Consider the following 26174-nt stretch of genomic DNA (forward strand, 5'->3'; position numbering starts at 1 on the left):
TGTACTCTCAAATATTCACCTTTCAATTTTTCCCAAGTACATCTTTGCCAGAAAACAACCTATCCCAATAGACACTTGCCAGATTCTTTCCGATACCATCAAAATCAGCCTTTCTCTAATTGAAAACCTCATCCGAGGACCAGACCTATCCTTCTCCTTAATTATCTTGAAACTAATGGCATTGTGATCATTAGATGCAGTGTTCCCTTACACAACTTATGTCATCTGCCCTGTCTCATTGCCTAATAGGAGATCCAGTATCACACTCTCTTTAGCACACAGGGACCTCTATGTGCTGATTAGGAAAGCTTCTTGAACACTTTTGATAAACGCTATCCCATCTTGCCCTTTTACAGTATGAGAGTGCCAGTCAATATGTGGAAACTTAAAATCACCTACTAGCAGATCCTTATGTTTCTTGCAACATTTTGCGATCTCTCTACAAATTTGTTCCTCTAAATCCCACTGGCTATTGGCTGGTCTATAACAAAACCCCAATAATGTTGTGCAAACATGAGGAAATCTGCAGATGCTGGAAATTCAAACAACACACACAAAGTGCTGGTGGAACACAGCAGGCCAGGCAGCATCTATAGGGAGAAGCACTGTCGATGTTTTGGGCCAAGACCCCTCGTCCTGACGAATGTGTGTTGTCCCAATAATGTTGTCATCCCTTTCTTATACCTTAATTCCACACATTCAGCCTCAGGTGAGCTTTCCTGTCTGAGCACTGCTGTGACATTTTCCCGGACTAGTAATGCCACCCCTCTCGCTTTAATCCCTTCCATTCTAAAACAACAAAACCCTGGAATATCGAGCTCCCAGTCTTACCTCTCCAGCAACCAAATCTCACCAATGGCTACATAATTCCAGGTACTGAGCCATGCCCTAAGCTCATCCACCTTTCCTACAATCCTCCTTGCACTGAAATATACACAACTCAGAACATTAGTCGCTCCATGCTCAACTTTTCAACTTCTAACTTTGTATGTAGGCTTAACAACATCTGTCTCTACACTTTGTGCTCTGGTGCTCTAGTTTCCTTCCCTCTGCAACCCTGGCTTAAACCCCCACCTCCAGCCCGTGCAGTACTAGCAAACCTTCCTGCTCAGATATTAGTCCTCCTCCAGTTCAGGTGCAAGCCATGCCTTCTGTATGGGTCCGACCTTCCCTGGAAGATATCCCAATCATCCAAAATCTGAAGCCATTCCTCCTGCCTCCACAGCCATCTGTGGCAAAGAATTCCACTGATTCACTACCCTCTGGCTAAAGAAATTCCTCCTCATTTCTGTTCTAAAGGGATGTCTTTTTATTCTGAGTCTGTGCCCTCTGATCCTAGACTCCCACCTGTATACGTAACATCCCCTTTATGTTCACCCTATTTAGGCTTTTTAATATTCAGTAGGTTTCAATGAAATCCTCCCTTATTATTCCAAACTCCAGGGAGTACAGGCCCAGCGCCTTCAACACTCTTCATGTCAACACTTTCATCCCTGGAATTATTCTTGTGAATCTCCTCTGGATCCTCTCTAATACCAGAATGTCTTTCCTTTGATATGGAGCCCAAAACTGATCACAATACATCAAATGGTCTGACCAATGCTCATAAAGCCTCAGCATTTCATCCTTGCTTTTATATTCTAGTCCTCTCAAAATGAATGCCAACATTCCATTTGCCTTCCTTACCACCTACTCAACTTGCAAGTTAACCTTTAGGGAATCTTGTGCAAAGTCTCTGAAATCCCTTCACATCTCCTATTTCTGAATCACTCCCCAGTTAGAAACTACTTTATGCCTTTATTCATTGTCAGATTGCATGACTATACACTTTCCAACACTTCTTTGCCCATTCTCCTAATATGTCCAAGTCCTTCTGTGGACTCCCTGTTTCCTCAACGCTACCTTCCCCTGCACTTATCTTCCTATTGTCCTCAAACTTGTTCATAAAGCTATTAATTCCAACATCCAAAGTAACAGAACCAACACATAGCTCTGTGGAACACTACTAGTTACTGGCAGTCAACCAGAAAAGGCTCCCTATATTCCCACTCTTTGTCACCTGCCAGTTAGCCAAACCTCTATCCATGACTGGTGTCTTTCCTGTAATCCCATGGCTCTTATCTTGTTTAGCAGCCTCACCTTGTCAAAGGCTTTCTGATAATCCAAGTAAACAACACGCACTGACTCTTCTGTGTCTAACCTGCAAGTTACTTTATCAAAGAATTCCAAAAGATTTGTCAGCCAAGATTTCCACTGAAGGAAACCATGCTGACTTCAGTCTATTTTGTCATGTGCTTCCAAGTACCTTGAAACCTCATTCTTAATAATGGACTCTAACATCTTCCCAACCACTGAAGTCGGGCTAACTGGCCTACAATGTCCTGTCTTTTGTCTCCCATTACTTCTTAAAGAATGGAGTGTCATTTGTGATATTTTAGACCCCGGAATGATTTCAGAGTCTAGTGATACTTGAAAGAATCTCTTCCACAATCTCTTCAGTTACCTCTTTCATAACTGGGATGTAATCAATCTTGTCCAGGTGACTTACCCACCTTCAAACTTTCAAGTTCCCATGCACCTTCTCCTTAGTATTAGAGCCTTCTGCCTCCTGACTCTTTTGAATTTTTTGGCATGCTGCTGGTGTCTTTCACAGTGAAAGTTGACACAGAATACTTATTCAGTGTCTTTGTTCCTCATTACTACCTCTTCAGTATTATTTTCCAATGGTCCAATGCCTATTATTGCCTCTCTTTCACACAGACTCTGATTCAGCTGCTGCATTCAACTGGCACCTGAATCATGGTTAAAAGATGGCAAGCAGTGATTAAGGTTTTTCATTAATTAAATTAATTAATTTATAAATTAATACCATATAATAATTACTATTTTTATATATTTCATATATGCAATATGCACATATTTATTAAAACATAAACCTTATGATAGTAGATGAAGAACACATCAAATAATACAATTTATAAATGAAAAATAATAAAATTATATAAAATACATAATGAATAATACATAAATAAATGAAAATAATTAAGCAAAACAAAGTATGCGAGAATCTCCCTGCTTTACTGTGCCCTATCTGGTTTGCCAACTTTCTACTTCAGATACTTGGAGCTGTTTTCCTTTCCCACTCTCAATCTCTACTTCCAGCTCTTTCCCACAGATCTGCCCTCCAAAATTTACCCTTTTACTTCCCGTCTTGCATCCCTTTCTTTTACTTTCCCCACCTCTCCCTCCTTCTCCCCATCTCTCTCTCACACCTTCCCCTTCAAGTCCCCTTTCTCTACAACCGTCTTGAACTTCGGCAGATTGATGAGTTTTCTTCCCAATGCCAGCAAGAAGAACGGATTTTGAAGAAGATTAGGAGGAAGATTCGGAATAAACAGTCTGCCCAAGAGAGCCGCAAGAAGAAAAAGGAGTACATTGATGGCCTAGAAAACAGGTAAGGGATGACCTGGAGTCATCCAGCATAGAAATGGGCCCTTCAGCCCACTTAGCCTGTACTAGCACCAAGCATTGTTTAGACTTATCCCACACCAATCCCTTTCCTGTCCAAGCTTCTACAAATCCCTCCAGTTTCCACCACTCACACCCATACCTGGTGCTGCAGTGGCCAATGAAGCTTGCATGCCATGTAATGTGGTGCTGGGCGTCTGAACTGGAGCAAGTGGACAGAATCCACACGGTTCACAGTGAGAATGTGCAAACTCCACACAGACAGCAGTCATGGTCTGGGTTGCTGCAGCTGTGAGGCAACAAATCTACCTGACGTATCCCTGTACTGCCCAAACACATCAGCTACGCCGGCCCTGAGCCCGACTAGCAGCATGCTTTGTGCTGATTGGCGGATCTCAGCCTTCTCGATGGTGGGAATTCTGGAGTCCATCTCTGTGCCTTCGGTACAAGAGGTGGCAAGAACAATCATCCCTTCATCTGAAATCCTCAGGAGGGGCTTGGGGGGTGGGTAGGGAAAGATTGGGGATCAAGTAAATAAAATTTGGCTCTGGATCTTGGTTGAGAGGCTGCGGTGTGGAATCAGATCTGCTATAAAAATCACAAACAAGATAATATCTGCAGATGCTGGAAATCCAGCAACACATACACACAATGCTGGAGGAACTCAACAGGCCAGACAGCATCTATAGAAAAGAGAACAGTTGTCATTCTGGGCTGAAACATAGACCATACTTCTTTCCATAGAGGCTGCCTGGCCTGTTGAGTTCCTCCAGCATTTTGTGTGTGTTGCTCCACTATAAAAGCACCATTTTAAATGTATATAATGACAATTCATGCAGTAAAACTAAGGCCCTTCAGAGGACTGTTATCAGACGGAGAAAGGCCACCAAGCCACAGAACACGTTTAGGGCAGGTGTGCAAGGAGAATGGTTTAAGGGGTGGGGAGGACTAGAACCCTCTCAGCAGGTGTGTTCTGATCCAGGACACTCGGAATGCTAAGTGTTCATGCCACGCTCTGCATCTGATCCAATACTAAGTGCCCCAGGCCAGCCCCAGCTCTGTACCTGACCAAGGAGACCTATATCAGAACCAATGAGTTTCTCTTTCGCTTCAGGATGGCTGCCTGCACAACCCAAAACCACGAGCTGCAGAGGAAGGTCATGCACCTGGAGAAGCAGAACATGTGAGTGGTCATCTCTGCTGAACGTAGTTTACACAGCTAACACGAGTCCCTGTAACCACAGGGTCTTGCTGTATGTGGCTGGGACTAGACTATCATTTTGCTGTATCCCTCTGGTACCCTCCTGTCACTGATAAGATTAGTGTCTTCCAACGTTAATGACCTTTGCTGAAACTTATTTCCTCTCACTATTAACATTACGTACCAAGTAAAACAACGACAACTTTATAAGCACAGGAAGACTCCACAGGGGTACCAACAGACAGACGTGTTTGAGAAGCTATAGAGAGAGTTGGGGGCTTGGCCAGAAGCCTGGCCTATTTTGTGGGTTAACAGGGGAATCTGAAAGGATAAGGCAAGCCTCAAGGCAGTGGAGGTTTAGGGAGAGAACTATACACTATGAAACTTAGTTTCCAGTGGAGAGTAGTGGGTAGCAATACTGAATTCACAACATACAGGCAAGGACTGTAGAGAGCTAAGTGAGGTATGAGAACAGTCAGGGATTCAAACAGAAGGGTGAGATTTTAATTTGGAGGTTAGGGGATGGATGAGCCCGTGTGTGTGAACCCAGCTACGCGTCATGTGAGAATGGAACTTGGTGCCCGATAGGGGAAGAGGAGTAGAGTTTTGAATGAACTTTACTTCCAGAATGGGTCCAGCCAGGAGAGCTGCCGATGAAGATTTCAGCAGAGGATAGGCCAGGGAATATTATGGATGCACAAGTAGATATTTTATGAAGGCAGAACTCATGGAGGATGGAGATAACAGAAGGTGTACAACTGGAGGGAGTATTAATCAAGAGAGATTAGGAATCACACTGCAAAGGCACCACAATAATCTTTATCTAAATTGGTCAAATCAAATTGGGAGAAGTACTTTGGAATTTGAGCTTATAGAACCTATTAAAATATATTTTTAAACCAACTAGGATGCAAGATTTTAGATTTTGTATTGTATAATGAGACAGGATAAATGGCATAGAATCCTGTGGAAAACTGGAGTCGTGAACCAGTGCAATAGAGTGGATTATGTTGTTCATTTTTCTGGATACAGGGATTACTGGCAAAGCAGACATTTACTGTATTTCTCTAACTATCCTGAGTGGGTCGCAAGCTTAAACTGCTGTGGTCCTTTTGGCAAGAGGACTCCTGTGGGGCTGTCGGGAAGGGTTTCAGGTGCAGAGGTTTTGAGGGAGTGTGTGGAGTGATCAAATTGAGGACAACACTGTTTAATGCCCCATCAGATTGTCACCCCATTATAAACACACCCCTGTTTCTCTCTTGCCCTAGTTATGACCATAAATACCGACCTCGTTGCTGTGTTAAACATTCCCAAAGTCCCTCAGAATCAGCTTTAGTAAAAACCTGATTTTCACTAATGAAGGCCACAAAAATATTGTGGAAAATTGGGAGGTTTGTATCTCTGGATAAAATTGTGAATAAAAATAAGAGGGCAGATCACAGCAGCTAATTCAATAAAAATAGAAATAATTGAATAACTATATTGTGCCTTTGACCCAGGAGGTATCGAAGACTCAGGGAGGGGTGGGTTGGGGGTCTGTGGATGTACAGGTGAATCATTGCCCTTGAGCAGTACCGTCAGTGCTGCTGCTGCTCTGGTCTGACTCTATGGGTTCCTGGAAGTCTGAAGCATTTGTCATCTGTTAAAGAAACTGCATGCACTAAAATCTGGAGATATTTCAAACACAGCTTCCTTCCAACAGAACACTGCTGCAACAGCTGAGAAAACTCCAAGCCCTGGTCATGCAATCGACAGGCAAGATGGCACAGCCGAGCACCTGTGTTATGGTAAGTGGGTCAGATGATCTCAAGAGTCGCATTTGCACAGCATCTGCACGTGAAATGTGTGACAGCAGAGAGTGTTAAAACAAGACGGTGGTGAAGAAGGAGGAAGTGCATTGGGCACCTATTAGAGCTTTTCTCCAATATTCAGTTCCTCTGACTGCGGTGGAATGAATGAGAAGTGAGCCTGATCTGCTGAGTTAAGACCATAAGACCATAAAATATAGGAGCAGAAGCAGGCCATTCAGCCCATCGAGTCTGCTCCACCATTCAATCATGGGCTGATCCAATTCTTCCAGTCATCCCCACTCCCCTGCCTTCTCCCCATACCCTTTGATGCCCCGGCTAATCAAAAACCTAAATGGACACCCTTCAATTCTGAAATCGTGCCCTTTTGTCCTAGAATCCCCTATCATGGGAAATAACTTTGCCATATCTAATCTGTTCAGGCCTTTTAACATTTGGAATGTTTCTATGACATCATTCTCCTGAATTCCAGGGAATATAGCCCAAAAGCTGCCAGACGGGCCTCATATATTAACCCTTTCAATCCTGGAATAATTCTCGTGAATCTTCTCTGAACCCTCTCCAATGTTAGTATATCCTTTCTAAAATAAGGAGCCCAATACTGCACACAATACTCTAAATGTGGTCTCATGAGTACCTTATACAGCTTCAACATCACATCTCTGCTCTTATATTCTATACCTCTAGAAATGAATGCCAACATTGCATTCACCTTCTTCACTCCTGACTCAACCTGGAGGTTAACCTTTAGGGTATCTTGCACAAGGACTCCCAAGTCCTTTTGCATCTCTGCATTTTGAATTCTCTCCACATCTAAAGAATAGTCTGCCCGTTTATTTCTTCCACCAAAGTGCATGACTATACGCTTTCCAACATTGTATTTCATTTGCCACTTCTTTGCTCATTCCCCTAAACTATCTAAGCCTCTCTACAGGATCTCTGTTTCCTCAACACTACCTGCTCTTCCACCTATCTTTGTATCATTGGCAAATTTAGCCACAAATCCATTAATACTGTAGTTCAAATAATTGACATACATCGTAAAAAACAGCGGTCCCAACATGGATCCTGTGGAATTCCATTGGTAGCCGGCAGCCAGCCAGAATAGGATCCCTTTATTCCCACTCTCTGTTTTCTGCCGACCAGCCAATGTTCCACCCACACTAGTAACCTCCCTGTAATTCCATGGGCTCTTATCTTGCTAAGCAGCCTCATGTGTGGCTCCTTGTCAAAGGCATTCTGAAAATCCAAGTACACCACGTCTACTGCATCTCCTTTGTCTACCCTGCTTGTAATTTCCTCAAAGAATTGCAGTAGGTTTGTCAGGCAGGATTTTCCTTTCAGGAAACCATGCTGGCTTTGGCTTATCTTGTCATGTGCCTCCAGGTACTCCGTAATCTCATCCCTAACAATCGACTCCTACAACTTTCCAACCACTGATGTCAGGCTAACAGGTCTATAGTTTCCTTTCTGCTGCCTCCCAACCTTCTTAAATAGTGAAGCAATATTTGCAATTTTCCAGTAATCCCATACAATGCCAGAATCTATCAATTCTTGAAAGATCATTGTTAATGCCTTCGCAATCTCTCCAGCTACTTCCTTCAGAACCCAAGGGTGCATTCCATCAGGTCCAGGAGATTTATCCACCCTCAGACCATTAAGCTTCCTAAACACCTTCTCAGTTGTAATTTTCACTGCACAGACTTCACTTCCCTGACACTCTTGAATGTCCGGTATACTGTAGACGTCTTCCACTGTGAAGACTGATGCAAAATACGCATTCAGTTCCTCTGCCATCTCTCATTACAATATCTCCAGCATCATTTGTGTTGTTCCTATATCTACCTTCAACTCTCTTTTATCCTTTATATACTTAAAAAAGCTTTTAGTGTCTTCTTTGATATTAGTCGCCAGCTTCCTTTCATAATTCATCTTTTCCTTCCTAATGACCTTCTTAGTTTCCTTCTGCAAGTTTTTAAAAGCTTCCCAATCTTCTATCTTCCCACTAGCTCTGGCTTGCTTGTATGCCCTCTCTTTTGCTTTTACTTTGGCTCTGACTTCACTTGTCAGCCACTGTAGTGTCCTTCTTCCATTTGAAAATTTCTTCTTATTTGGAATATATGTCTTGCACTTCTCTCATTTTTCGCAGTAACTCCAGCCATTGCTGCTCTGCTGTTCTTCCTGCTAGTGTCCCTTTCCGGTCAACTTTGGCCAGTTCCCCTCTCATGCCATTGTAATTTCCTTTATTCCACTGAAATACTGACACATTGGTTTTTATTTTTTCCTTCTCAAATTTCAATGTGAACTCGATCATATTGTGATCACTGTTCCCTAAGGGTTCCTTAACCTTAAGCTCTCTTATCACCTCCGGATTATTGCACAACACCCAATCCAGCACAGCTGATCCCCTAGTGGGCTCAACAACAAGCTGTTCTAAAAAGCCATCTCTTAGATATTCTACAAATTCTTTCTCTTGAGGTCCAGTACTGACCTGATTTTCCCAATCCACTTTTATTTTAAAATCCCCAATAATTATCATGACATTGCCTTTCTGACACACTTTTTCTGTCTCCTGGCTGCTGTTTGGAGGCCTGTATACAACTGCCCTTAGGGTCCTTTTTCCCTTGCCATTTCTTAACTAAACCGATAGAGACTCTACACCTTCCAATCCTATGTTATCACTTTCTAATGATTTAGTATTATTTCTTATACACAGAGACACACCACCCCCTCTGTCACTAAACTATCTTTCTGATACACTGTATATCCTTGGATGTTCAGCTGCCAATGCAGCCATCCTTTAGCCAAGTTTCAGAGATGGCCAAAACATCATATTTGCCAATCTGTAGCTGAATTTCAAGATCATCTGTTTTATTCTTTATGCTGTATGCATTCAAATATAGCACTTTCAGTCCTGTATTTGTCGTTTTCTGTTTTAACTGCACCATGCCTCTATTGCCCTGTAACTCATGCCACTGGCTGTGATTAAGCCTCATCTCCTGCCTGTCCTTTCTATAATCTCTGTTGCACGCTATCTTTGATTTATTTCTGTTTCCCCCTTCCTCAGCCCTATCACTCTGGTTCTCATCCCCCTGCCAAATTAGTTTAAACCCTCCCTAACATCTCTATTAAATGTGCCTGCTAGGATATTGAACCCCTTTGGGTTCAGGTGTAACCCATCCTTTTTGTACAGGTCGTACCTCCCCCAGAAGAGGCCCCAATGATCCAGGAGTCTGAAGCCCTACCCCCTAGTCTCTCAGCAACACATTAATACGTCTGATCATGCTATTCTTGCACTCACTAGCATGTGGCACAAGCAGCAATCCTGAGATTGCTACCCTAGAGGTCCTGCTTTTCAGCTTCCTGCCTAACTCCATCGTTGCTAAAGTTTGAGTATGTGGCTAAACAAGTCTTGGTTCTGCCACATTTGCAGTTTGTCAGAGATTTGACCCTCCAGGCAGATCAGCACAACTGTGTGTGGTTGTTGGGAGCACTGGTTTATGCAATGTAATCCCCAGAATTTTCGCCAACAGGGTGAATAACCCTGTCTTCATGAGGAGATGGATTATTAAAGGGATGTCACTTGTAGTGAGCTGAGTGTTCACTACAAAGGCAGTGTCAGAATGAAACATCTGAACTTCAGTTCATCTGCCAAAACTGAAGGGGTGAATGACTTGACAAAGGCAGAGAGGAAAAGGGGCTCATTGACAGAGTCCGGAGAACATGTGGTTCAAAGATGGAAGGTAAGTCCAAAGTCCAGGTGATGGCTCACGACCTGAAACAGCAACTGTCCATTTCTCTCCATGGGTGCTGAGTTGCTCCAGTGTTTTGTGTATTTCTTTAGGAGTGCTGTGGTGTCAGTTCTGGCCTTTTCTCTCCAGGTGCTGGTGTTGTCCTTCAGTCTGATCATTTTCCCCAGCTTTACCTCATTCAGCTCCAGTCAAGGTGCAAATGAAGGCGACTACACTCCCATACGAGGTTAGTAACAGGACCCAGACTAAGGTAACGCTGGCTGTTTTGACTAATACTCCAACACTACACATTGGCAGAGGCACAATAGACTGGAAATGCTGGAATTTGGATTAACAAAACAAACGTTTCTGTTGAATCTCTCTCAATCTAATTCATCTCTCTGACTGAGCCAGTGATGTGAAAACTTTAAGGGGAGGAAGGACAATAATTTGAGCATGAGAAACCCATCACAAGGAAAGATACATATTTGGGAAAGAAAGATTTCATATTCAGGAACAACAAGGTGATGACTGTTCTTTTCCTTGTTCCACGAAGAGCTGAAACTGGAGAACCAATTTTTACTTCACCTGCCTTTAGGAAACTGAAATCAATGCAGGTTAATTTTGGCCACCATCAAAAGCTGACATTACACCTGGCACAGGGAATGGCTGAGGCAGATTTTGTGCAGATGTTAAAACAAGCCCCTCAGGAGAATCTTAAACACAAATGATTCTGCAGATGTTGTTGAGAGACTTTGTCTGCAAACTCATTTGTCCCTAGCCTTTGTAAGGTTATTGGTAGTGTGGATATAGATAATGCCTTTAACCAGGAGGTGCCTCATAGACAAAACTTGATTAAACCAAATGAGATATTGGGGCAGATTTCCAAAAGCTTGGTTGAAGGGTTAATTTGATGGAAAAGTGTGGTCCACCCTCTTTTTCTGAATTTTCTGACTTTCTGGATATTCTCCAGTGAATTGGAGGTAGAGAATGTGACAAAAAGGTTTGCTTGAATCCTTGCTGTATCATTGCACATTAGGGCATCAATGAAATCTGTTCTCTGCTGATCCTTAATTACCAGTCATCTGGGTGTTAGTAGCATCTACATCTCTGATAGAATGGTATTGTCCTCACATCAAAAATCTGAGCATTAAAATCAAGGCTGGTATTGAAGGGTAAGCATTGAGGGACTGCTCCACTGTGACAGGTGTTGTCTTTTGAATTAGGTACTTCAAATTAAGGTTTCATCTGTTCCTAAGGTGGGCACCAAACTTCCTCTGACACTATTTTAATGAGAACAGGATGGTAATCAAAGTTACAGTTGAGTTTACTGTCATGTACATGGGTGAATGGGTGCATCAGAGGAACGTAGTATCATTTAAGCAGTTTTTGCAAGAAAAAATGAATCATAAATTCTACACAATCTTTACATGAAGGAACACAATTAATACAAGTCCATTTTAGATAGATAGATAGATAGATAGATAGATACTTTATTCATCCCCATGGGGAAATTCAACTTTTTTCCAATGTCCCATACACTTGTTGTAGCAAAACTAATTACATACAATACTTAACTCAGTAAAAAATAAGATATGCATCTAAATCACTATCTCAAAAAGCATTAATAATAGCTTTTAAAAAGTTCTTAAGTCCTGGCGGTAGAATTATAAAGCCTAATGGCATTGGGGAGTATTGACCTCTTCATCCTGTCTGAGGAGCATTGCATCGATAGTAATCTGTCGCTGAAACTGCTTCTCTGTCTCTGGATGGTGCTATGTAGAGGATGTTCAGAGTTATCCATAATTGACCGTAGCCTACTCAGCGCCCTTCGCTCAGCTACCAATGTTAAACTCTCCAGTCCTTTGCCCACGACAGAGCCCGCCTTCCTTACCAGCTTATTAAGACGTGAGGCGTCCCTCTTCTTAATGCTTCCTCCCCAACACGCCACCACAAAGAAGAGGGCGCTCTCCACAACTGACCTATAGAACATCTTCAGCATCTCACTACAGACATTGAATGACGCCAACCTTCTAAGGAAGTACAGTCGACTCTGTGCCTTCCTGCACAAGGCATCTGTGTTGGCAGTCCAATCTAGCTTCTCGTCTAACTGTACTCCCAGATACTTGTAGGTCTTAACCTGCTCCACACATTCTCCATTAATGATCACTGGCTCCATATGAGGCCTAGATCTCCTAAAGTCCACCACCATCTCCTTGGTCTTGGTGATATTGAGACGCAGGTAGTTTGAGTTGCACCATATCACAAAGTCCTGTATCAGTTTCCTATACTCCTCCTCCTGTCCATTCCTGACACACCCCACTATGGCCGTGTCATCAGCGAACTTCTGCACATGGCAGGACTCCGAGTTATATTGGAAGTCTGTTGTGTACAGGGTGAACAGGACCGGAGAGAGTACGGTTCCCTGCGGCGCTCCTGTGCTGCTGACCACCGTGTCAGACCTACAGTCTCCCAACCGCACATACTGAGGTCTATCTGTCAAGTAGTCCACTATCCAATCCACCATGTGAGAGTCTACTCCCATCTCCGTTAGTTTGTGCCTTAAGATCTTGGGCTGGATGGTGTTAAAGGCACTAGAGAAGTCAAGGAATGTAATCCTCACAGCACAACTGACCCCATCTAGGTGAGAGAGTGATTTGTGCAGCAAATACGTGATAGCATCCTCCACTCCCACCTTCTCCTTATACGCAAACTGAAGAGGATCCTGGGCGTGCCTGGTTTGTGGCCTCAGATTCTGTATTATCAGCCGCTCCATGGTCTTCATCACGTGCGACGTCAAGGCAACAGGTCTGAAGTCGTTCAACTCCTTTGGTTGTGGTTTCTTCGGTACCGGGACAATACAGGATGTTTTCCACTGTCTGGGTACTCTTCTCTGCTCCAGGCTCATGTTGAAGATGCGCTGTAGTGGTTCTCCCAGCTCAGTCGCACAGGCCCTCAGTAATCGTGGGGAAACTCCATCCGGTCCAGCCGCCTTGCTGGTACAGATCTTCCTCAGTTGACCTTCCACCTGTGCAGCCGTAATCCTGGGCGTGGGCAAGGTCTCCTGTGAGTGGCTATTTTCCTGTGAGGGAAGTAAGCCTGGTGTGGATTTCTGCGGTGAGGATGAGTTTAAAGTAATTAAAGTGGTCAAAGTATTACTAAACTTTAGTGATTAGGGTTTTGCTGTTTGGTTCAAGAACTGAATGGTTTAAGGGAAGCAGCTGTTCTTAAAACCAGCCATAAGGGACAGCAGGCTTCTGTACCTCCTACCCATTGGTAAATGCAAGAAGATGGCATGGCCTGGATGGTAGGAACCCTTGATGGATGTTGCCTTCTTGAGGCAGAACCTCCTGAAGATGTGGAAGGATGTGCCCATGATGTATTGATAGCCTGGTGATATATCAAAAATGGTTTGGCCATTAGGTTTGGAAATGTGGCACAGTTTTATTCCGTGTTTGTGTCTATATGCTACATTTGCATCTTGAGTGAGCTTTTGGCGTTTCTTTCTGGAAATTCACCTGGACATTTTCTGACAGCTTTCGTGTCAGTGAGGAGATTCCCACTGGAGTCTCTACTCCCAGAAGGGTTCTTCAGGCATGCTATGTTGGCAGTGAAATCTATGGCGGCTCCTTCGGGCTGTCCCCAGCACAACCTCAGGTTGTGTAGGTTACTGGTTGCTTAATGTAAATGGTGCATCTCTCTGTATGTTTCAATGTACAAATCAATGAATCTGAATCAGAGTCTTTCCCTGGGATCTGGGCCACATTATTCTGAGGAACAGCTCTACAGTCATGATTTTTACTGTTCTCTGTGCTGGGACTTCTTGGAACTGCCTCAATCTAGCTCTGGGAGCTTGGTATAGTAGGTCCCTTTTAATTTTGTTTTAATCTACTTGCTCTCCGCAGGATTCCACTCTCCTCCCACAGCCTCATGAAACAATGCCCCATGTATTGACCTTGCATCTCATCTCCTCCATTTCCTGCCCTACCAAACCATTATCTTTGGGTAAAAACATATTGAGTTCTGATCCCAAGGCCATCTTGAGCCTACAGTTTGTCCATTTTCCAGACTTAGCCCAATCTCAAAGCATCTTCCCTCTCTCCAGGCTCCCCTGTCATTAGTATCCAGACAATGAATGCCCTGGACCTGCCCCAGGTCCTGAGCTCACCATAAATTTCTCGCTTGAAGGAAAGTGTCCAACAGGCCATCGATGTCTATTAGGTTGAACGTTCCCTCTATTTGGGGCGAGTAAATGCCACTCAACACTAGAAGAGTTTAATCAGGATGTTGTCTGGAGAACTTGAGACCGGACTGTCGGGGCTTGTTTTCCCAAGTGACCGAGCCCAAGGTGTGACCTAATGCAGTGTATATCATTGTGGAGGCAGACAGGAAAGGAAGTAAAAATCTTTTTTCTCCTGGTAGGGGTATCAATAATAAGAGGGAAGAGATTTAAGGTGAGAGGAAGGAGTTATAAATGGGATCTGAGGTCTTAGTTTTTATACAGACAGCAGCTGATGTCTGGAACTTGCTACCAGAAGAGACGATAGAATCAGAAACCTGCACACCTGAGAAGCATTTAGACAGGGACTTACGTAGGCGAGGTAAGGAAGGATATGAACCAATGTGGTTATTGTAGATGTAGCAAACATATTTTGAGATTTCGTTCTTCCTGATTCAACAACAGAAGGTATCCATAAACAAAGGAGGTGCATGGATAGTAACTATACGTGTGTTAAAGGTTTTAAAAAATTACTTTATTAAAGTTATAAAAACATTAAAATACAGAAAGGAAGAAGAACACTTAATACCATAAAGAAAAGAACGAAGTAATACTTATCAATGAACTGATTCATACAATAGACAATAGACAATAGACAGTAGGTGCAGGAGTAGGCCATTTGGCCCTTCTAGCCAGCACCGCCATTCACTGTGATCATGGCTGATCATACACAATCAGTACCCCGTTCTTGCCCTCTCCCCATATCCCTTGACCCCGCTATCTATAAGAGCTCTATCTAACTATCTACAATTCTCTCTGTCTCTCTGTCTCTGTATCACTGTCTCTCTCTCTCTGATTCTCTCTCTCAGAGAGAGAGGGAGAGAGCACAAAATGGCATTCTTCACCAGTATTTCATCTCAAGAATGTGCAATAAGTCCATTTTCAAAGTATTGCATATTCCAAGCTGACACCATCTTATGCTACAGTCACCATTTTGTCTGGCATGGATGTCGCAGGTTAAAGGGCCTGTTTTAGTTCTGTACTCTATGGATCTGTGTTGGTTTTGAAACTGGAGATTGCCTGTTGTGAGAGCTTGCTGCAGCTAACTAACCCTCATTTTATCTGCATTGTGACTACACTTAATGAGGTCAAGTCACTTTTATTGTCATTTTGACTATAACTGCTGGTACAGTACATAGAAAAAATGAGACAATGTTTTTCAGGACCATGGTGTTACATGACACAGTGCAAAAACTAGACTGAACTATGTAAAAAAACAACACAGAGAAAAAAAAACAACTACACTAGACTACAGATCTACCCAGGACTGCATAAAGTGCACAAAACAGTGCAGGCATTGCAATAAATAATAAACAGGACAATAGGGCAGTAAGGTGTCAGTCTAGGCTCTGGGTATTGAGGAGTCTGATAGCTTGGGGGAAGAAACTGTTACATAGTCTGGTCGTGAGAGTCCGAATGTTTTGGTGCCTTTTCCTAGATGGCAGGAGGGAGAAGAGATTGTATGAGGGGTGCATGGGGTCCTTCATAATGCTGTTTGCTTTGCAGATGCAGCGTGTAGTGTAAATGTCTGTGATGGTGGGAAGAGAGACCCCGATGATTGATAAATCATTTTAGACCATTAAGAAAAGCCACATGAATGAAAATCTGCCCTGTTTTTCTTTGGCTTATTTCTTCCTGTAGACGTTGGTAACCAAAATATGTATTTTCTCTGTAGTATTCTCGAGGTCTCTGCACAATGTGGAGTCAGCCCGTGTACATCAGATGTTGGCAAATCCCTGCACTTCAGCGGAGAAGAAGCAGGACTGGGGTGAACAGCTGACCTTGGAGAGCATTGGCAGTGTCAGCATGCAGGACCAAACTGAGAGTGGTGAAGAGCTCACTGGGATCATTCACAGCTTTGCCACCGACCGAGCAGACGCTTCGCTAAGGAATGGCACAACTTCCGAGGATGTCATACTCCTGGAAGAGCTTGACCCTGACCACCACACGACAGGACACAGCCATTCCGTCTGGACTGAAATTAGCTCTTCTGGACTGACCCCTGACCATGGCGATGAAATGTAATGGTTTCTGAATTTCAGAATGGTCTCTGTCTTATTAATTGACATTTAAATTTGGCTGAATGGGTTTTGAACATACCAGTGAGATTCATATCTTTCTGTCAGAGTATATTCTACCAGATTTCCCACCACATTAGAAACGGCCTCACGTTTCCAAATTGACCATTTTGCAGTCCAAATATATATATTGATCTTCCATATTTTGGTTTTATATGACTACAATTTGTATATTTAAATTTTTTAAGAAGTAAATGCTAATCTTAATTATATTGCTGTGGCAAACTTTGCTTCGTATCTTGTCTGACCTCTTCTTTGGTGGCTGTTGGATGAAGAAGGACTGTCCCTTACATCTTTGCTGCCTGCAGCACAAATGGCTCAGTCATTATATTGTCTGAACTTCTCAAAGCTAGAGCTCAGTGGAGCTGAAAGCACCTTGTCTGCAGGGACCATTGTGTGATTTTGGTCACCTTGTTTCCACTCTTTCTTGACATAGGGACGGGATCAGCTGTGTTAGGACAGCAAGGTTCTTCCTGACGGGTTGCATTTGCGATTGATCCCTCTCACTCTCCTTTCTGACATATAAGACTGAGCTCTCGCACAGCTCAGTCACTTCGATTCCTCCCCAGCACTGATACCTGTTTCTCCCCTTCTCTGGTGGCTGTCCCCTGCACCGTCGCTGCCTGCAGCACAAGTGGCTCAGTCACTACGTAAGCAGGTGGGCTGCCTCTGATATGGAAAATGGCAAGTAAATTGTGGAGGTTGCTTATAATGATCTCTTTCTCCTGAATGACTTTTCTGGCCATGGTACAAGGACAATTAACTCTGGACTTCACTCCTGCTCACGACCCAGTTGCCTCACCATTTATCACTCCCCCTCACCATACTCCCCTTTCATAATCTTTATTCTCTCCCCCACTTCCACGACTCATCCATCCCCTTCTCCCCATTCATTACCAACCTCCATCTACCTTGACATCGCACCCCATCCATGTCCATTGTCCTGTCCGCCCTCAGCCCATTCTCCATTTTCCCATGCAGCCCTCCTCCCCATCCATCCCAACCTTCCTATCTATCCTGACTTCACCTCCACCTCCGCTTTCCTATACTCTTAACTCACCTCCCTCCACTAAATTCCTTGGCCACCATCCAGCCACGCCTCACCATTTTCCCCTCTCTCCTGTACCCTGCCACCGTTTACCACTTCTGGCCTATTCCTATTCTTGCGCTTGGCTTTAATTGTTACTTAAATGGGTGATGTTGAGCATTTTAAAAAGCTTTTCATACAGTAATCAGATTGAATACAAATCATTAAAATCCCACAGTTCTTTAAAAACGTATTCATGGATTTTTGTAAAAAACATTAACCTCTTCCTCCCCACCAGAGAATAGAACCTGGAATATAATACTCTTCACATGAGGTTTCAGTGCTAGTCAAACCACTGGTCCAATCAGGGAAGCGATGCTGAATTTCAGAGGTGAGTGAGAGTGACTGCCCTTGACCCATCGACTGAGTGAGGCATTCACTCATTCTGTTCAAAAAAATCAGTGGGAATAAAATGATAAGCTCTCCATTGGTTGGGGCTCTGACCGTTGGAAGGTGGTCACCTCAAGCCAGGAACACCTCATTAGCGAGCCTCACTCTGCGTAAAGTGCTTACAACTTGTTTCAAGTGCAGTAGCCCTTTTAAAACTTAAAAGGTTTGTTGATCTGCATGTGCTGCTACTTAACAAACACTCAGTGAGAAAGGATAGATGTGCCCATGCCATGGGGAGCAGTAGGCTTTATGTTCCGGGCAAGCACTGGTACACTGGACACTGGTGCACAGTACTAGGCATCCCAATTGCAGCCCCACTCTAACACTGATATTTATCAAACAAAGTACAATGAGTTATAGAGCATTGGTCTTGGAATCATAGTGCAGTACAACATCCCAACATGTCCATACTGTCCCGATCTACATTAGTCCTATTTGTCCACATACATGACAAATTCACAAGCTGAGTCCTAACTTGGCCTACTTATAGAAAGCAGAGTGTGTTGGGGTTGTGAGTTGTTTTTTTTCATTTGGAAACCTGTGATTAATGTGATGGCTGGTGTTGGTATCTTTCCTACATTCATATCCAGATTGTTAAAGTCTATCCATTAATAATCTGGATGTGAACATAGGACTTAGGATGGGTAAATCACAGATGATACAAAAGTTGGCATTGTTGACAGTGAGGAGAGCAGTCACAGGCCACAGAGCCACATTGTTACAGCAAGATAGGCAGATGGGATTTAATCCTGGATGATATGATTACTTTGGGATGACTAATTAGACTAAGGACCAGTCAATGAATGGTGGATCTTAAGAAGTACTGATCGACATAGGCACCTTGGTGAACTGTGAGGGCAGTTATTGTCTAATTGCTCCAGCATCCTGGGTTCTGTCCTGAGCTCAGGTGTTGACCGTGTGGAGTTTACGTCTTCCTCCTGCGACTGTGTGGAGTTTGCATGTTCCTCCTGTGACTGTGTGGAGTTTGCGTGTTCCTCCTGTGACTGTGTGGAGTTTATGTGTTCCTCCTGTGACAGTGTGGAGTTTATGTGTTTGTCCTGTGACTGTGTGGAGTTTACGTGTTCCTCCTGTGACTGTGTGGAGTTTATGTGTTCCTCCTGTGACTGTGTGGAGTTTATATGTTTGTCCTGTGACTGTGTGGAGTTTACGTGTTCCTCCTGTGACTGTGTGGAGTTTGCCTGTTCCTCCTGTGACTGTGTGGAGTTTACTTGTTCCTCCTGTGACTGTGTGGAGTTTACATGTCTGTCCTGTGACTGTGTGGAGTTTATGTGTTTGTCCTGTGACTGTGTGGAGTTTACGTGTTCCTCCTGTGACTGTGTGGAGTTTACATGTTCCTCCTGTGACTGTGTGGAGTTTGCCTGTTCCTCCTGTGACTGTGTGGAGTTTATGTGTTTGTCCTGCGACTGTGTGGAGTTTACATGTTCCTCCTGCGACTGTGTGGAGTTTATGTGTTCTTCCTGTGACTGTGTGGAGTTTGCCTGTTCCTCCTGTGACCGTGTGGAGTTTGCCTGTTCCTCCTGTGACTTTGTGGAGATTGCCTGTTCCTCCTGTGACCGTGTGGAGTTTGCCTGTTCCTCCTGTGACTGTGTGGAGTTTACGTGTTTGTCCTGTGACTGTGTGGAGTTTGCCTGTTCCTCCTGTGACTGTGTGGAGTTTACGTGTTTGTCCTGTGACTGTGTGGAGTTTACGTGTTCCTCCTGTGACTGTGTGGAGTTTGCCTGTTCCTCCTGTGACTGTGTGGAGTTTACGTGTTTGTCCTGTGACTGTGTGGAGTTTGCCTGTTCCTCCTGTGACTGTGTGGAGTTTACATGTTTGTCCTGTGACTGTGTGGAGTTTACGTGTTCCTCCTGTGACTGTGTGGAGTTTGCCTGTTCCTCCTGTGACTGTGTGGAGTTTGCCTGTTCCTCCTGTGACTATGTGGAGTTTCTCTCAGTGCTCTGGTTTCTTCCCACATCCTAAAGATCCATTGGTTGATAGGATAATGGAGGAATTGGGGGGAGTAGGTGGGAATGAGGCGAGAATAAGTGGAGAGGTGAATGGGCATTTGATGTTTAGACTGAACTTGATGGACCAAAGGTCTTGTGACTCTATCACCCCAATGACACACATAACGATCCCTGAATCCGCTCTATAGCTGAATAACGTGGAGAAGGCAGATTTGGGATGCCTGCCTTCCTTAACCAGGGCAGTGAATATAAGAGCAGGGAGGTCATGTTACAACTCAATAAAACATTGATGAGAGCACAGTTGGAATATTGTGCAGTTCTGGTGGCCATGTTGGAGGGAAGACACAATGGCACTGGAAGGGATTCATGTGCGATTCACTGGGATGTTGCCTGGGCTGGATTGTGGACGATGACGGAGCCCAGAAAGGCAGCGCTTGCTTTCTTTAGAGTAATAATGACAGAAGGGATCTGACCGAGGTAGGGGTCCAGGTTGGGTAGACAGTGAGAAGCAGTTGGCCTTAGCAGAGGTGTCTGTCCACATGGCTTGCAGCTTAAGATAAGGGGCAAGGAAATCAGAGGGCTTTTGCTGAAGAAAGTTTTCACCCAACACGTGTTGACAGGTGCAGGCAAGTACTCTCATAATGTTGAAGAAGTGCAGTATATACTTGAGCATTCGACGTGCCATGGAACAGAAGGCTGAGTGCTGGGTGATAGGATTAGTTCATGGATATGCATCAGCAGCACGGACACAGGCAGGCCTTCTTTAATCATTTACTCTATTAATCAAACATGCTCAAACTTCAGACTCTTATTTAATGAATTCAAATCTCTTTAACATTGATTTGAGTTTGACCCCCTCCCATCTAACAACTTTGACAGGCTTCTCTCCACTCTCCTGATCAAGTGCCCATCTCCCACCCATGGATCTTTGTCTCCTCCCTTGCGAGGAACACACCTCAGGCTTGGCTCCTGGCTGCTCTTTTTCCTTTGGTCTATTCTCTGCTCGTTCATTTTGTCAGAAGGGGTTATAATGGGCACATCTCCTTGGTGAGGGGCTGCAGAACTTCTCCCAACTCATCTGCGGTTTCATTAGCTTCCCTTATTCATGAAGCATGCAGGACATTACTTTAGTGGCTGCTCTGACTTCCATCACATGTTCTGAAGAATCTATGGCCCAATTACTTGAACTCCCAATGCATGCTAGAACTCCAACAAGGTACTAAGACAATCCTTTCAGTTATAAATTGATGTTTTATTATATGTTCAGGTGATCAACAAGATCAGGGACTTCTACTGCCCAAAGTTATTCCCATAACTAGCACTGCCAAGACAGACACGCTCTAATGACTTTGTGTCAGTTTGTTCTGAGTACAAAATGATTTCTTTGCATTTTACAGTAATTCATTGTATGAGCGATGATAAAGTTATTTTATAAAATGTGATAAGGTATGATTTGATGGGAAAAATTATTTTTGTCAGTACTAGTTGTAAAAGAATTACTGAATTATCAATTACTTCAGATCTTCTGGATTTTTGTTAACAATCAGAATAAACCACTTTAAATCTCCTCTTTCTTTGTCAAAATGACAAAGTTATTTATACCTTTATAAGCAACAGGATTCAATGCTTTTTACCAAGCAGAGGTCACTCGAAGCCTTGCTCAGTCCTTCTGAATATCGACTGGTTGTCAGCAACTGTTACTTAAGGCACAGTGATTGGAGGAATGAGACATGAATTGTTAAACCTTCAGATTCAGTCCCGGACTTCCAAGAAACCTAGGGAACAATGAATAAACACACCAATATATGACTGGCAACAGGAGGAGGCTACTCTGCCCCTTTAGTCTGCTCCACCAATCAATAGGGCCATATAATCTGATAATTCGATAATCTGATTGTAACTTCACTTTTGCATTCCTATCCATCTTCAGTGGACTTTTACCCCTCCCTCAATAAATAGCTTTCTACCATTGTCAGGCAGAAGAAAGTGATTCTGAAAGTTCTCAGCATCACCTTCAAGTAGCAGAGCATTTCCTGCGGCTAGGTCAAAGGAAAAGCCCAGACACCTGTCCTCCCTCGGTTAAAGAATCTATGCACTTTCATGTCGTACACCAACGTCAGCAAAAACAGCAACTGGTCACTGACGTCATGAAGCAGTGAGGAGTACAAACGGTAGTGTGGTGGAGATAGTTGAGAGCTTCAGGTCCTAATGTGTAGATATTACTACTTATTTGCTCTAGTCCAGCCATGTAGGGCTTATAGTCAAGAAAGTAAATCAGCCCCTCTCCTTCCTTAGAAGTCTAAGAATATTTGGCATCTCTCCAATGACCCTTACAACTTTTTGCAGATGCACCATAGAACGCATCCTATCCAGATGTACAACAGAAAGTACCCTACCCAGATGTACAACAGAAACCATCCTCCCAGATGTACAACAGAAAGTACCCTACCCAGATGTACAACAGAAAGAATCCTACCCAGATGTACAACAGAAACCATCCTACCCAGATGTACAACAGAAAGAATCCTACCCAGATGTACAACAGAAACCATCCTCCCAGATGTACAACAGAAACCATCCTACCCAGATGTACAACAGAAACCATCCTCCCAGATGTACAACAGAAAGTACCCTACCCAGATGTACAACAAAAACCATCCTCCCAGACGTACAACAGAAAGTACCCTACCCAGATGTACAACAGAAACCATCCTCCCAGATGTACAACAGAAAGTACCCTACCCAGATGTACAACAGAAAGTACCCTACCCAGATGTACAACAGAAACCATCCTCCCAGATGTACAACAGAAACCATCCTACCCAGATGTACAACAGAAACCATCCTCCCAGATGTACAACAGAAAGTACCCTACCCAGATGTACAACAAAAACCATCCTCCCAGACGTACAACAGAAAGTACCCTACCCAGATGTACAACAGAAACCATCCTACCCAGATGTACAACAGAAAGTACCCTACCCAGATGTACAACAGAAACTATCCTCCCAGATGCTTCACAACTTAGTACGGCAATTGGTCTGCCTAAGACCACAAGGAATTCCAGACAGGTGTGAACACAGCCTAGTGCATCACAAAAAGGATGCTTTCTATGGTACACCTGGTGGGATGTTCTCCTTTCTATTGACTGTATCCATATGCTCTGCTGCCTCAGGAAAGGAAGCAATGTAGTCAAAGGACCCCTCCCACACTCTGCTCAGTTCTTGCATTGGGCAAAAGATACAAAAGCTTGAGAACATATACCACCAGGATCAAGGACAGCTTCTATCTAACAATTATCAGACTCTTGAATAGCCTCTCATTCACTAAAAATGAACTCTTGGCCTCATTGTGGCCCTACACTTTATTTGTTTTCCTGCACTGCATTTTCTCTGTATCTGCAATGCTATATTTTGCATTATGTTGCATGCCCAAGTTGGTGCAGTCTTTCATTGATTCTATTATGTTTTTTATTGAGTATGCCCACAAGAAAATGAATCTCAGGGTTATATATGGTGACATCTATATACTTCGATAATACAGTGGTGCTAGAAAGTTTGTGCATCCTGTTGAATTTCTCTATTTTTACATAAATATGACCTAAAATGTGATCAGATCTTCACGTAAGTCCTAAAACTAGATAAAGAGAACCCAATTAAATAAATAGCACAAAACGTTATACTTGTTAATTTATTTATTGAGAAAAATGATCCAATATTACATGTATTTGTTGAAAAAAGTATGTGAACCTTTGCTTTCAGTCACTGGTGTGACTCCCTTGTACAGCAATAACTTTAACCAAACGTTTCCGGTAACTGTTGTTTAGTCCTGCACATCGGCTTGGAGGAATTTTAGGCCATTCCTCCTTACAAAACTGCTTCAACTCTGGGATGTTGGTGGACTTCCTTGCATGAACTGCTTGCTTCAGGTCCTTCCACAATATTTCTATAGGATTAAGATCAGGACTGGGACTCATCCATTCCAAAACACGAATTTTCTTCTTTTTAAACCATTCTGTTGTTGATTTATTCTTGTCTTTCGGATCATTGTCTTGTTGAATCATACAACTTCTATTAAGCTTCAGGTGATGGACTGTGATGCACCATCAATAACTCTTGGAGACGTGAGGCGAGATATAGGCTTTTATTGGCTGGAAGAAAGAACAAGCAGCAATTAACCACCACACTGCATCCTGGAGACTGAGGCCGAGGCAGTGTCTCCAATCGCCTTTATACCGGGGTCTGTGGGAGGAGCCACGGTCAGTGGGAGGAGCCACAGGAGCAGTCAGCGGGGTGGGGGGGGGGGGCCTGTCCAGACAGGTATATGTAGTTCACCACAGACTGCTACCCAGACATTCTCCTGTAAAATATCTTGACACAATTTTGAATTCATTGTTCCCTCAATGATTGCAAGCTGTCCAGGCCCTGAGGCAGCAAAGCAGCCCCAAACCATGATGCTTCTTCCACCATGCTTCACAATTGGGATGAGGTTTTGGTGTTGGTGTGCAATGCCCTTTTTCCTCCAAGCGTAGCAGTGTGCATTTCTGCCAAAAAGTTCAACTTTTGTCTCATCTGTCCACAGAATATCGACCATACTAAGTGATGCTTGCTTTAAAGAATTCACACTTGTTGTGTCAGGCTCTGAATCCATAATCTTCTAATCTTTTTAATGTTGTCTTGAGATTTTGCAGATGTTCCTTGTCATCCTTACCAGTAACAATGATGTCATCCAGGTAACACTGAGTGTCTGGGCAGACTTGCAGCACCTGGTCCACAACTTTCTGCATTATCCCATTGGGCAGAAGATACAAAAGCCTGAAAGGATATCCTCTATCCTAGGCAGAGGGTATTGATTTACTTTCAGTACTGGGTTGATGGTGACCTTGAAATCTCCACAGAACCCAACAGACCTTTTTTTGGCTACTGGGACCACTAGTGTTGCCTGTGGGCTCCAATGAACCTTGGAAAGAATTCCTTCAACCTCAATGCTATATACAGTAGCTCACCGGCTACTTTATCACAGATGATATCAGAAGCAGGATGGGCTTCGTAAAACTTTGTGACATTTTCATTTAACACTATTTTATCCTTGATATGTATGAGTTTTCTAATGCCATTCTTTAACACTGCTGTGGCATTAGCCAGTACCTTTCTTCATTTGCTTTCAGTTGACTCTCCGGCAGGGGATGTGGCGTGCAAGTGGTGGATGGAACTCCAATCAGGTTGTAGCTGCCTCAGCCAATCACACTCCCACAGTGTTGTTCCTCCTATTTTTAACCCATTGTGGCTTGTTGGTTCCTGTATTTCAATGTTACAAAAGTCATCCTCATAGGAGTTATCTTTTTTTGCAGGATAAGCTCTTAGGCTTATCTGTAGGCTTCAGTTCAGTATCATTGAAATGCTGTTCAAACTCATTTTGTGGAATGACTGAAACAGCCAAGCCAGTGTCCAATTCCATTTTCATTAATTTGCCATTTGCTGTTAGTACAGAGTAGTCAGGATGGAATACTCCTCCTGTCAAATGAGGGAATTCAGGATACCTGACCATTTCCCTGATGACTACATCTGTGGGAAGTGCAGACAACTTTAGCTCCTGACTGACCAGATCAAGGAAATGTTGCTGGAGCTGGACATATTCAGGATCATTCGTGAGGCTGAAGACATTATAGATGAGACTTTTGAGGTGGTGGCCACATCCAGAGTACAGGCTTCGGACAATAGATGGGCGACCATCCGGAGAGGTAAGGGGGGTAAGCAGTTGGCACAGGGTTCCCCTGTGGCTATTCCCCTCAGCAACAAGTATACCCCTTGGATGCTACTGGGGGTGGGGGGATGACCGATCCGGGCTCAGGCGCAGCAGCCAGGCCAGTGGCACTGTGGCCAGCTCTGAGGCTCAGCAGGGAAGGGTGAAGTCCGGCAGTGATAGGGAACTCGATAGTTAGGGGGACAGATGGGAGGTTCTGTGTCTGCAAAAGAGACACCAGGATGGTGCCAGGATCCATGATGTTTCGGAGTGGCTGCTGGATATTCTCAAGAGGCGGAGGAGCAGGCAAAAGTCATGGCATTTATTGGCTCCAATGACATAGGCAGAAAAGAGGAAGAGGTCCTAAGCAGTGAGCTTATAGAAATAGGAAAGGGGCTGAAGAGGAGAACCTGCAATGTAGTA

The 26174-nt window shown here is 43.7% G+C and overlaps 1 protein-coding gene across 1 annotated transcript in view; it reads left to right on the top strand.

Annotated features, from left to right (window-relative positions):
• LOC140740024 (cyclic AMP-responsive element-binding protein 3-like protein 3) overlaps positions 1-21577 on the top strand; it is a 51856-nt gene extending 30279 nt beyond the window's left edge. The window contains exons 6-10 of the mRNA XM_073068816.1: positions 3348-3454; positions 4583-4651; positions 6372-6456; positions 10359-10455; positions 16163-21577. Coding sequence (XP_072924917.1) covers positions 3348-3454; positions 4583-4651; positions 6372-6456; positions 10359-10455; positions 16163-16512 — 708 coding nt within the window. The 3' untranslated portion in view covers positions 16513-21577. The remainder of the gene's footprint in view (positions 1-3347; positions 3455-4582; positions 4652-6371; positions 6457-10358; positions 10456-16162) is intronic.
• Positions 21578-26174: the final 4597 nt, after the last annotated feature.

Source organism: Hemitrygon akajei, chromosome 16, assembly GCF_048418815.1.
Source record: "Hemitrygon akajei chromosome 16, sHemAka1.3, whole genome shotgun sequence".
NCBI lineage: Eukaryota > Metazoa > Chordata > Chondrichthyes > Myliobatiformes > Dasyatidae > Hemitrygon > Hemitrygon akajei.